The sequence below is a fragment of the Pocillopora damicornis genome, chromosome 13 (assembly GCF_964200805.1).
Source record: "Pocillopora damicornis chromosome 13, jaPocDami1.2, whole genome shotgun sequence".
NCBI classification, from domain to species: domain Eukaryota; kingdom Metazoa; phylum Cnidaria; class Anthozoa; order Scleractinia; family Pocilloporidae; genus Pocillopora; species Pocillopora damicornis.
This window is the reverse complement of record NC_142682.1, coordinates 10,330,240-10,343,641: the sequence shown is the minus strand read 5'-3', so window position 1 is coordinate 10,343,641 and position 13,402 is coordinate 10,330,240. Positions and strand designations below refer to the sequence as shown.

General features: G+C 40.3%; 1 protein-coding gene across 1 annotated transcript; it reads right to left on the bottom strand.

Moving 5' to 3' along the window:
• Positions 1 to 587: 587 nt before the first annotated feature.
• Positions 588 to 1,355, bottom strand: LOC149035430 (uncharacterized). The gene has a single exon (XM_089192270.1). It carries the CDS (start codon positions 1,353 to 1,355, stop codon positions 588 to 590), a length of 768 nt encoding a protein of 255 aa, XP_089048396.1.
• Positions 1,356 to 13,402: the final 12,047 nt, after the last annotated feature.

Sequence of the window (13,402 nt, the reverse complement as noted above, 5' to 3'; positions counted from 1 at the left end):
CCCGATGTTGTTCCCGATATGTTCCCGTGTGTTTATTACTTATGGCCCTTTACCTACTTTAGGTGCTTACCCGTTTGAGGTGCTTTTGTTGCCTTAGGTTCTTTACTTACTGGAGATGGTTTACTCTCTTGAAGTCCTTTATGAACTTAAGGCACAGCTTACTTGAGATGTTTTCCTTAGCTGAGGTGGTTTTCCTCCTTGAGGTCCTTCACAAACTTAAGGTGCAGTACTTACTTCACGTGCTTTATATACTTAACGCACTCTTCTCCCCTTCCACACCTTACCCAATTGATATCCTTATCCTACTTGAGGTGCTTTACTTAATTGAGATGCTTTCCTTACTTGAGATGCTTTTCTTGAGGTGCTTTACTTAGGATAGGATAGGATAGGTAGTTTATTAAAACTGCATCGCAGCCAAAGGCTGAATTACGCAATTATTTACAAAAACTTTACAATGCTTGAAAATTACAAATGAATCCTAGAAAATGAATCGAAAACTGAATTTTAAGATAATATAAAAAACTCTATATGACATATTCATATTGAAATATGTTAAAATATAAAGCATGAATATAAGTGGGATAAAACTACAGCCTGGACTGTTTCGACATCGCATATATAAAAGTATCACTTGTTCTATTCGTGCAAAGCCTTGGCATATTAAAAAGGCGCTCTCTTCTTTGGTTATAACGTAAGTTGTCATGGTCTGGTGGAAGGAGCGCCTTCAATTTATGATTTGGATCACTCACAATGTTGTCAAAAAGCCTGCTACATAGTACGTAATATTGCTCCAAAATGAGTGTTAGCCCCACCTCTATTGCCGAGTTGCACTTTCCTGAGGTTAGTATTGATATAACTCTTTTCTCGAGCCGTACTAGCTCTTTCTTTAAGTACTGGGGAAGACCGTTAAAAAAGACAGTTGTTGCATAATCAATAACAGATCTCGCGCGCAATACGTAGAACAGTGCTAGATCTTGTTTCGGAACTCCCGCTCTCTTTAACTGAGTTAGCAAATAGAATTTCTTGCTAGCCTTTTTGGTTATCTCAGTTACATGGTCGTACCACGTTAGATCATTTGTTATTGTGAGGCCTAGTAGCTTTGTACAAGTAACTAACTCTACCTCCTTTCCTTCTATGATGACAGGATAAAAGACTCTTTGCTCTTTAGCAGAGGAGATCCTGAGTTCTTTGCACTTAACGGCGTTAAGTTGGACCCTGTTCTCGCGAGAACACTCAATTACTCTGTTAGCTATTGCTTGCGCGTGACTTTCTCCGCCCTTTACTACTACCTCAAACACCATGGTGTTGTCCACATATTTCCATTGCTGTGCATTCGTATCAAGGTCACTAATCATTAAGACGAATAACCATGGGCCTAGTTTGGTACCCTGTGGTATGCCGGTGGAGACTGGGCCCCATTCATAAAAACACTCTGATGCAAATTTAATCCACTGGGATCTGTCCGATAAAAAATCTATAATCCAGTTGTTAATGCTAGCTGGTAATTTACACTAGTTACGCAACTTTCTAAGGAGTATACTATCATCTATCAAATCAAACGCTTTACGGTAGTCGAATAATGATGTTCTTACGGTGGCTCCATTTCCATGCGTACCCAAGGACCAGCTGTATAGCATGCTAATTAGCACCATTATAGTTGAGGAATTTGGGATGGCTCCATACTGGTTGTCATTAAGGATTTTCATGACCGCAGGTTTCACGAAACCATCCACGACGAACTCTTCCGCCACTTTAGAAATACAGGGGGTCAGGGATATCGGTCTAAATTCCTTTTGGATGTTGACCACTGGTTTTTTTTTTTGGGAAGGGGAGTCACGTCAGCCATTTCCCAGATGGTAGGAAGACGCTGTGCAGCGTAGGAAGCATTTAGGATTTCCGTGATGGGATGGGCCATCAGGTCGCAGTATTCTTTCACCAGCCAGCTGGGTGTTCTCTCCCTTCCGCAGGCCTTCCTTGGATTGAAGACATCCAGTGCTCTTTGCACGCGCTGTTCGGTTACCCTTAAGATCTCAGGCGAGTCAGACTCGAGAGGAACCCATTCAAGAGGAGCTGGTAGTTTATGGTCCTCGAGTGGTTTGAGGTGAGTGGCATTGATAGCATTGGCTTGCTCTTTGAAAGGCAGTAACTGAGAATCCTTCGATGTTAATCTGGCTAGCTAAATCACTGTGGGAGGCCCTTAGGCCGCACAGGTGCTTAAGGCTTTAAGGTGCTTTACTTACTTGAGATGCTTTCCTTACCTCAGTTCCTTTACCTAATGTAACCCTTTGCACCCTAACATCAGTTTGCACATTCTCCATGCTATTCTCTATACATTTTCTAAGGTGCTAACAGGGAGAATTTTTTTTAACAATCAAGAGTTTCTTAAGTTGGTGATCATTTCCTTTATTCTCGTGACCTTTATGTGTAATTTATGGGTGATAACGTAGGAGAAATTCGTCGTTAGTCACTTGTAGGAGGTAAAGGTTTAAGATGCTTTGCTTCCGATGCTTTTTTATTTTAGATCCTTTACTTGAGATTCTTTTGTTATTTGATGTTCTTTAGTCATTTGAGTTACCTTACTTCCTTTCGATGCTTTACTGGTTTTAGGTGCCCTGCTTGGTTCACATGCTTAAAGTAGTTGAGGTAATTTGCTTCAGGTGCCTTACTAAAAGCACTTTCGCTACTGCAGGTGGTTTTGTTTCCTGAGATGCTTTACCCTAAGTGCTTTACTTACTTGAGGTGCTTTCCTTTCTTAAAGTTCCTTACCCACTTGAGATCCTTTACTTCAGGCTTGTTTATTACTTGTGGCTCTTTTCTTACTTCAGGTACTTACATGCTTCAGGTTCTTTAGGTGCTATTCTCACATGAGATGCTTCACTTGAAGTTCCTTATGTACTTAACGCGCTTACCGTACTTGAGATGCTCTACCTACTTCAGGTGCTCTACCTTTTTGAGATGGTTTACTTACTTGAAGTACTTTTACTTTACTTATTACAGGGGCTTTCCTTACCTGAGGTGGTTTTCTTCTTGGAGGTCTTTCACTCACTTGCGTTATTTACTTAACATGCTTTTCTGCCTTTCCATGCCACACCCAGTTAATCTCCTTTTTCTACTCTAAGTGCTTTACTTACTTGAGATGCTTTCCCTACCTCAGGTCCTTTACTTAATGTAACCCTTTGCACCCTAGCATCAGCATGCACATTCTCCATACTGTTCTCTTTATATTTCCTGAGGTGCTGACAAGAAGAAGTTTTTAACAATCAAGAGTTTCTTAAATTGGAGACATCTTCCTTATTCTCGTGACCTTTGTGTCATTCAGGGGTGATACTATAAGGAGAAATAACGTGCTAGCCATTAGGAAGAGGTAAAGGGTTAAGATGCTTTTTTTATTCTGGAAGCTTTACTGACTGAAGATTTTCTTTTATTTCATGTGCTTTATTCATTTGAGATACTTTACTTCCTCTCAGTGCTGTATTGACGTTAGGTGCTCTGCTTGCTTCATATGCCTAAAATAGTAGAGGTACTTTACTTCAGGTGCCAAACTTACTTAGGGCGCTTTCCTTAGTTGAAGTGCTTTACTTTTGCCACTACACACCTTACTCAATTAATTTTTTTTTTCTATTTGAGGTGTTTTACTTACTTGAGATGCTCTCCATAATTCATCTTCAACGAGAAGTTTAAGATCTTTGTTACCTAAAGTCAATACTTCAATGCAAAATTCAGAGGAATATTTACAAGGACGAAAATTCAGCATTCTTAAGGCGCAAAATCAAAGAGATGGCTCGTAGGGCTGAACATATGGGCTACTGGCCTCAACAGCTTAACTTCGCAGTATGGTGTGCAACCACAGGCTGTAGAATATTCCGCGAAGTTCTTGACAAGGTTCCAGAACAGATGAAGTCGCTTCAGATGTTCTGCATCTACTTCATAGTCAGATGGATTATATTTGAGATGGGTGGATTTCAGGCGATCCAACTTTTTTAGCCAGATGAATAAAATATGACAAGCCATCGTTTAAACAAATATGAGCAGAGTTTGGAATTTCATTAGAAACAGATTTCGGCTTTAAATGAGGTGATAATCAGTCTTGGACCTGTTTTCATTCATGTGATAGATGTTGGCCGGCAGGAACTTTGTTCCGGTATTCTGATAAAAACAAGTTGAGCGATGAGGGTGGAAAGGCCATCAAAGGCAATCTGATTTTCTTCACATGGAGTGACGATGCAAAAGTCGACGGAGAATTTGACTTCTCCATGGTAGACAAGGTATATAATAATATAATATAATATAATTAACAAAAGGTGCTAATTATCACATGATAATATGTTACAGTAGAAAACATAAAGAAAGTATCAGAAGCAACTACTGTGACACAGATTCAAAAGATCTGCATGCTGGGATCTGTGCAAATCCTCAGAAAGGTGCTTAGTGTGTGAACAGAATGATTGACATGAATGACTGATGCCCAAGGTGCATGATTTGCGCCCGGCTGATGCATAAAAAGAACGCCAGCAGAGACTATGATAGAAGAGATAATAATAATAATAATAATAATAATAATAATAATAATAATAATTAGATTTGTTGCCAGAAAGTAGCAGCAAATGGGGATGCCGAGAGACAAAAACGTGATTGTAATAACGTGGTGGCTATTCATTTGTAAATAAGTGATATAAGGCATTATGAGGTTGTGTGGAGAATGCCCAACCCTTCATGGTGTCTGTGCACGTTGTTTACGTTTGTTTTCCCGATCAGAAGAGTAGTCAGAAAATCGAAAGCAAGTGTACAACTTTTGAGGGTGTTAACTGATAAATACTGTGCTTTGATGTTTCTATTTTCATTTTTTTGAGGTTAAAGGGAGTTAAGAAAAGGACATTTTTTTTAAGCGACTGAATAACAGCACAAAAGTGATAAACCGACAGCCTTAAAGGCACAGGGTTTAACGATGGAAAGTTCCTGGGTACATGAGAGGGGAATCGGGTTCTCATTTTATAGGAAGGTATATTTTTTTATGCAGTTTGCGATTTCAAAAAACCTCTTTACCCAGAGTATTGCCAGTTGCAAAAAGAATGCATGCAATCCTCTCGCATAGCTGCCATGGTACATAGCACACATATATTGGTGTGGAGAAATTTACTGCTTTACCGAGTACACAGATGTTAGGGCTGGGTTTGAAAGTTTATCTTAGCAACATAGTTGCAACATGGAGGGAAGGAGGGCGCAGTGCATGCTCAAAAAACATCTAAGTTTCTGTAGGGCTTTGTTCAGTTCATGAAAGCAGAGTTTTTGGGACAATTCAATTTAGAGGGTGTTGGCGTAAAATTACTATAACATGGAATTGTCAACGCTAACACTGTGCAAAGACAGCAATGGCGTTGCGAAAGATTTGAACTTTTGGAACGGTCTACCCGAATTGTTTTGTGGCACCAAAGTGACTTAATTCATGTTGGATAATAACAGAAGGTAACATGTTTGTTTGTTCGACGAAGTATTGTACGCTGCGTAATTCCTAGTGCCTGCTACGTTGGGTAGGATGTTCCTTACAAAGTCTTGACAACAGGTTTTACCACAATTTCCCGTAAGCTAACAAAGTTCAAATTAATGTAGCAAACGATTTCTAAACAGGTTTATGTTTTCTTATTTTTTCTGTCGTTAATACCCCTGGGGGTGGAGAATTGATCAATGTTTTGCGCTACGATTAGTTTTTGAAATGGAACACAAGCGTAGTGTAGCTTTTTCATATCTTGCTACAATTTTCAAAAATAGTCCTTACAAAATACTAAATAAGTGATGTTGACTTGGACTGTGTGACATTCAAACAACAACAGGATAGTCTTTACTGTACCCTGAGAAAACAGCCAACATCTAATAAAACTACCCCTAAGTGCATGAAGTCTGAGGATATTGCTCAGAATGTTACACTGGTAACGAGGCATCACCGAGATCGACATGATCTTTCTCACTGGTGGTGCTTCAAGGGAAATTTGCTATAATCAGTGAGAACTAGCACTGGTGGCATATAATCAGATCTTTTATTTCCTCAGAATACCCAGTGGTGGTGGTGTAAAAAATCAGCAGTTTTCTCAGACTAATAGACTATGTTTACTAGAATTTAGTAATCATAATAATAATTATAATAATAACAATAAAGACTTTATTTAAAGAGGGTTTACACTTAGTAGCCAGAGGCTAATAAACTTGTGACCCTCGGAAAATAAAACGACAAACTATGAATACAAATATAATATAATAAAAGTTAAAAACCTAACTTTATGAGGGATGCGAGAAGTTGAATTACAATAATATTAAAAACTTCCACAGAATATACATACAGACAAATATAAAAGTTAAATCCGAAAATGGGCTAAATGTTGCTGCTTTGCGAAGATCGTTTTAAATAAATGAGTTATTAAGGACTTAATGGAGTCTGATTTCCTGATATTTAGAGACACATTATTCCAAAGTCTTGTCGCTGATACATCAAAAGAACACCTTCCTTCAGTCTCACGCTTAAAATAAGGACAGATAGAATTAAAGCTAGCATACCTCATGGTTCTGTTATGTTGTGTATTGTTAATTGTTAAGTGTTCATTGAGATAGTTCCGAAGAGCGCCATTTATGCGCTTATAAAAATAGCACATTTGTTAATTTTACTCTGTTCATAAAAAGGTATCCATCCTAGCTTATTAAAAAGTGTCTCAGAGGGTGCTAGGTGGTCGGCAATAAAATGATTCTAGCTGCACGCTTCTGTCATTTCAAGACTCTGTAAAGGGGTTCCTTGTCACATGATGACCAAATAACGTCAGCATAGCTCATTACTGGGTGAATGATGGCATTGTAGAACAACAATTGCTGTTTAAGTGACAGAAACGTTCTGATTTTACTTAAAACACTTATGCGCGAAGCAAGCTTATTACAAAGATTTTCAACATGACAATCAAATAAGAGTGAACTACTGATTCTTAAATCAAAAGTTTTACACTTTTTACATTTACGAGCCTATTTTCCTTAACTGTGACGACAAGTTCACCATTGATCTTAGACGCCAAGCACTTTCTGGTGATTGTTAAGACTTTGGACTTTGACTCGTTGATTGGGAGTTTATTTGAGTCGGCCCAGTGACGTATTTTATTTGAGGAGATATTTAGTGAAAGTTTAAGTTCAGGTAAGTTATTAAAGTGAGCAGATGCTGTAAGGGTAGTGTCATCGGCATAGGGGTTTACTTGTGAACTGACAAGCAGTGGTAGATCGTTCATGAATAGTATGAAGAATAGTGGGCCTAAAATACTGCCCTGTGGAACTCCATGTTCCATTGGCACCTCACTTGACTCCTTTCCACCCAGGTGAACTACTTGCTTCCTTCCAGTCAACTCAGACCAACACCATTCAAGCTCTGTATTCATGATGCCATATGCCTCCAGTTTCTTCAGTAATAGCTCATGGTCGACCATATCAAATGCCTTGCAATAGTCGATAAGCACCACTCCGGAGACCCTGTCCTTGTCCAAATTAAATAAGAGGTCATGGGTTATCTTGATGAGGGTAGTTTCAGTGCTGTGGTTTATGTAAAAACCGGACTGCCTTAAAAAAAATCAAGTTATCGCAGTGAAAAGTGTATTATGTATTGTGTATGTGGCGCTCAATGACTTTCCACAAAACCGGTAACACTGAAATGGGATAATAGTTACACAGATCACATTCAGCGCCATTCTTATATAAAATTGACGCTGAGCTGAGTGCAAAGGAGAAACTGCTTTGTTTCTTGCAGTGCGAGAACTAGCCCAGTCATCCGCATTTTCAGAATGCCTTTCGACCTTCAATAAGCGATCTCTAACATGAAACTGTTTAATCACTAACTTTGTCATCTTGGGTGGTTAAGTGCTCTATTTGACGCACTTTTCGCGCCAAGGACAATGGATGTCAAGAATGTTATTGAAGGTGTCATCCCAGGTATAAACAACATCATCAATATCCTCGAATACAAAACAATGTACTAAGGGGCTCCACGAAGGGACTGTTTAAATTGATCCTTGTCAAAACGCTTTATATCACGGTACCTTGTGTTGTTCGATGACCGAAATCAAACCTGAACCTCCCATGGAATTGAGGCATGGTATCAAAGGGTACCCAACACTACACCTGCCCTGTGGGTCTACAGACAGTTAAGTAACAAAACAAACTTATCCTAATAGCAAAAAATACGACCAAATTCTGCTTTTGTCCTTAGTATTACCGACATGTTACAAACTTAGTAAACTAAGTGTTTGGTCTATTCAGCAACAAGTCTCTGTGGCAGTCGCACCACATGACCAGAACAGGTTGTGATGTTCTCCTGATCAGAGGCAACTGTTACAGCTCTCACCATGGGCTGCTGTGAAGATTGTGGGACCTCTGTTACCATTTCTTTGGGCAGGAAGTTGATGTTTTTTTCCCTGGCGCAGCTGACCATTAGGCATCGACATGATGAAGCTACTTTCACCATACTCTCTTTGAACAGTGGCGGAACACCCATTTACAAGATCTTCTAGTTTTTGACCTATCCCAGGCCACCAGACACTCTCTCTTGTTCGGACATGGCATTTCAAACCTTGGTGACCGGCATGTAATTTGTCAAACATGTCCAACCGCATTGAGGCTGGTACGACCAGTCGACTTCCTTTGAGTAGCAATCCATTTTTAACTGGAGGTTCTGCTGCAAAGGGAGCATCTAGCTTTACTAGGCCTTTTAAGGAACACTTCTCTGGCCAGCCTTTTTCACAGTAAGCCACCATTTGATTGCACACTTCGTCTTCTTGCAGATGTATTTTCATTTCCTCTAGACGTTTTCCAATTGCAGGTAGAGTCTAGAAGACATAGTTAACTTGAAGATTTCCCTCTTCCTCTAAAGTGCACCGTCTTCGGAGCTCTCGAGAGGGCGTCAGCACAGTTTAGATTCTTTTCAGGTACATGGAAAATGTTGAAGCTGTATTTCATCACTGCATTTGGAAGCGTCAAATGCGAGGAGGTAAGCAATACAGATCTTTCTTTGAGCTTAAAAGGTATAGTAAGGGCGTGTGATCTGTCTGCACTTCATAGGTTTTCCCAAGTAAGTAGCTGTTGAAGCGTTCACACAACCATGTCGTAGCGAGTGTTTCTTTCTCAATTTGGGCATACCTTTGTTCACATGCAGTCAGTGATCTCGACTGGTAAGCTACAGGTTTCCGGTTCAGATCTTTCTGCTTCTGTTCTAGAACCGCGCTCAATCCATATGAAGATGCGTCAGCTAAGACTCTTGTTTCTGCTTCACAGTCATAGTGAGCCAACACCACATCTTCACTCGCAAGGAGATTCTTAAGGGCGCTGAATGATTCTTTTGGTGGGTTTTCCCATACCAAGGAATTCTTTGTTCTGAGCAGGTCTCTCAGAAGCTTTGATACTTTGGCTATTTTGTCGGAAAACATGTCATTCCCAGGAAGCACCTAAGCTCTGTCACATTAGTAGGTTCATCAATGTCACGCAATGCCTTTATTTTCTTGGGATCCGGACAGATCCCAGACGCGTCTACCACATGGCCAAGGAATGTCAACCTTGCCTTTGAGTATTCGCATTTTTCAGCAGTTAGGGTGATTCCTCCTTCTTCAAGCTTGCGTAACACTTTCTCGAGGCATTCATTTTGCTCTGCCTGGTCTTTCCCATACGCCAGTGTGTCGTCAATCATATTGACTGTTCCTTCCACTCCAGCAAGTACAGACTGCATTCTCTTTTGAAAGTACTCTGGTGCAGAGGTTTTTCAGAACAGTAGCCTGTTATAGAAGAACCACCCCAATGGTGTTATGAAGGTTGTCAGCAGAGCCCATTCTGGTGTAAGCTCAATTGGATAGAAGCCTAGTTCACATTTAACTTCAAAAAGACTTTCGCACCGCTTAACTGAGAGAGTACATCATCCACGGACGGTACCATTAGTCATTCGCCTTTTACTTAGTCGTTAAGTTTGGTTTGGTCCACACAGACTCTAACATCTCCGTTACTTTTTGGGACAGCTACAATAGGAGCACACCAGTCTGTAGGTTGGCCTACCTTTGATATTACTCCTTGTCCCTCTAGTTCCACAAGGTTGTCTTTAACTTTAGGCATAAGTGGCAGTGCAATTCGTCGAGGTGTGTTCACTGCATGAGGAACAGCATTGTCCTTCAGTTGAATGTGGTATTTGCTATCACGTTTTCCCAATCCTTTGGATAGCTTTGGATGTCTGGCTTGCACATACTCTTTGTATGACTCGTCCACAGCGTTTACAACTTTCACCAGGTTCAGAGCTTCAATGGCGGGCCCACCAGGTAGTGCAAATTCCTTACAACAAAGATCTCTTGCTTTAATTCCAAGTGATTGACTTTTAAGGTGCAGAGATTACTCCAGCGGCTTTGAGCTTGGACCCATCAGGCCCTGTCGATGTCCTCTTAGTTTATTGAAGTGTAGCATTCAGCTTAGGAATGATGAAGTCGGTAACAGCTGAGACATCAGCTCCAGTGTCGAGTTTAAATTCAACACTATCGCCGTTAACAGAGACATTTGTTTTCCAAGGATCTATGAGTAGACTATCAATTTCGTCTAAACCAAGGGCACTAAGAAAGTAATCTGTATCATCCTCTATGAGTGTATTTACTTTTCCGCTTAGGCAGACAGCTTGAAAGTGACCTTTCTTTTTTAACATTTTCGGCAATGGGCATCTTTGGCAGGACTTTGGATTTTTTGTGAGCTGGACTTTTACACCATCGCTTGCAGACATCATTGCTTACATCGTTTTGGCCTAAACGGCTTTTTTTTCCAAGGTAAGGTCTGTGTTGTGGTTCAGTTTTATGCTTGGTACAAATTTTGTTTTCTTTTGTATGATATTGAGTTTGAAACAAAGAAAAATAAAATTTAAACCAAGGATAAAATTGAACCACAACTGTAGCTTTTCTAACAGCTTTGGTCAGCTAGACCCACCACAATATGGTCACGGATCATTTTGTCGCGTAACAAACCAAATTGACGATGTTCGGCAAGGCCATATAAATCCATGATAAAGGAGTCAAGTGGCTCACCGGTCTCTTGCTTACGTCAGTGAAACTTTGTACATTCAAAGATAATATTTCTTTGCTTTACAAAGTAGCCGTCAAACTTATCTTTTACTTCGAATCATTGGTTGTGAGGCCAAATCTTGTCGTATGTCATAACTTTTCCTTCCCAAGAATATAGGAGCGTATTTACTCTACTCTCTTCATATGTTTTACCTAATCCAGAAGCAGAACAAAACTGCTCGAATCGCCTTATCCATTTGATCCATTCGGAAGGTTTTGAGAAATCGAATTCTTCTGGTGGTGATATTTGATTTGACACAGGATTGATCATTTCACTCCAAGATCCTTCCCGCATCCTTGATCTTTGAACTCAAATAATCTCTTCCAGAGCTTGATCTATGCTTATGATCCTACTTCTGACACCATGTGTTGTTCGATGGCCGAACTCAAACAAGAAATACACTGGATTGTTTAATCCGCCATCAAGAAATCACACGACCCGACCTTCGCATGGAATCGAGGCATGGTAGCACAGGGTACCCAACACTTCATAATTAATACGCAAAATTGTCTTCATGCGATTACGTCGGGCATACTTGCGTACTACAAAAATTGCTAGATGATCAGCAAGACCGATGTTGTGACTTGTGACCAAGTAGAGATGCTGAGGCTGATTACAATACATATGATCCAAACACGTCATGTTCACAGGGCATTAATGAAATCTACAAGCTTTTTGAAATGCAAACTAGATATAAATCAGTTAGGCAGTCCACCCAGCTGCTCTCTACACTCCTGCTTGATGGTTTTTACGACTAGTCTGGGGTCTCCCAGCCTATTCAAGGTGCTTTGGAACGTCACCTCATCGACAATTCTCAGCTCTGCAATCCCAAGAAAGTCTCTGATGATGCTGTGCGCTGTACCTGCCAGTCTATATGCATTGTTTAAGCTGCATTTTTTCTCCTGGAGGGTCGACAGCACTGCTGAGTGGTGTGAATGGATTTCGGCAAAGCCGTTGTGGTCCACCTTCGCAGCAGCTTCATGATTCACAGGTGATAGCACTGCAGGATTCTGCATTGCCTGTAGCTGCTGCTTCAAGGCCTTCATCCACTCATTTTTTCCCCTCAGCTCCTCCTTGTACGCAGCGACATGCTGCTCACTCTGCTGGACCAGGTCTACCATTTCGTTGGCATCTTGCTGGGCCTGGGCTAGCTACTCGTCCTTGTCTTGGCAGCTCTCGTCCAACTCATCAAACTGTACCCTCTGACTTTAGTGAGCTTTGCCAATTTGCTGGTTTTTTTGGGTCAGCTACTTACAAATTGATTTGTAGTTCAGAGACTGTGGCTGCTTTTTATCTGCAGCTCTCTTTCCTGTTTTATGCCTTTTTGCTGGTGGCTGTTGATAATCACATTTACGACTGTCACCACTACATGAACTGCAGATAACTAAACAGTCCGTTCTAGTGTGACCAGCTTGCCCACAAACAGTACACTATATGCTTTGAGACATTCTTAATAAATTTCCAGTTTTTCCAAGTTGCAAGTAGATGCTATTGTTGTAGAATAAATAAAATTAAATTAAATTAAATAAGACGTTGTCGTGATTGGCTTTTTTTTCAGCAACTGCGATTGTGCTATGGGCTATGCAGATTTCGGGGAGAAAAATCTCGCAGCTTACTAGCCTTTCAAAACCTACTGTAACCCAGGCGCTGAGTGAGCTGAGATCAATCTGTTTCAACAAGATCCTGAATGTTGAAATTAAACTTGGAGATTTAGGCAAGACTGTAGAGATGGACGAGTCCAAGTTTGGTACCAAGATAAAGTATAAGAGGAGAGAGTATTTGGTTTAAGCTTTAACTGTCTTAAATTCGTTTCTTCACCGCAGTGCAAATGTATGAATTTCATACATCTAAAATCATTGTCCGATTATAGGTGTCTGATTACGGCCAACCGTCTGATTACACTGTCTGATTACAACTGTACAAAATGATTAGTGAAAAATGAGGCAGCTGATGCACCAATCACATTTGAGTAAATTGTAATGGCTATGATTTGTGGAGAAAAACCTTACCTTGGACCATTACGTAAACAAATGAAACGTGAGCCAAAACGTCTGCTGGTACCCATGGTACAAAAAGCCAAGTCAAGTCAGTCTTTTGACTACGCGTTTGTTATTTCACTTTATTATTTTTTATTCATTTTGTAAAGTTCTTTAAGTCTTTTACTACTGAGAGAATATAAAATATAGTGGGCATGCTCTCGCATTTCATTTCATGAGATGGTTGATCATGCAAGGGACCGGGGAGAGTGAGACTTTAGGGGGAGGTGGAGGTGTTGTCCTATTCTCGTTACTTCATGAACGTGACA

Bases quoted from the DNA above. Each gene is read 5' to 3' on its own strand.
- LOC149035430 (XM_089192270.1), bottom strand. From the start codon at position 1,355: ATGATTAGTGACCTTGATACGAATGCACAGCAATGGAAATATGTGGAC.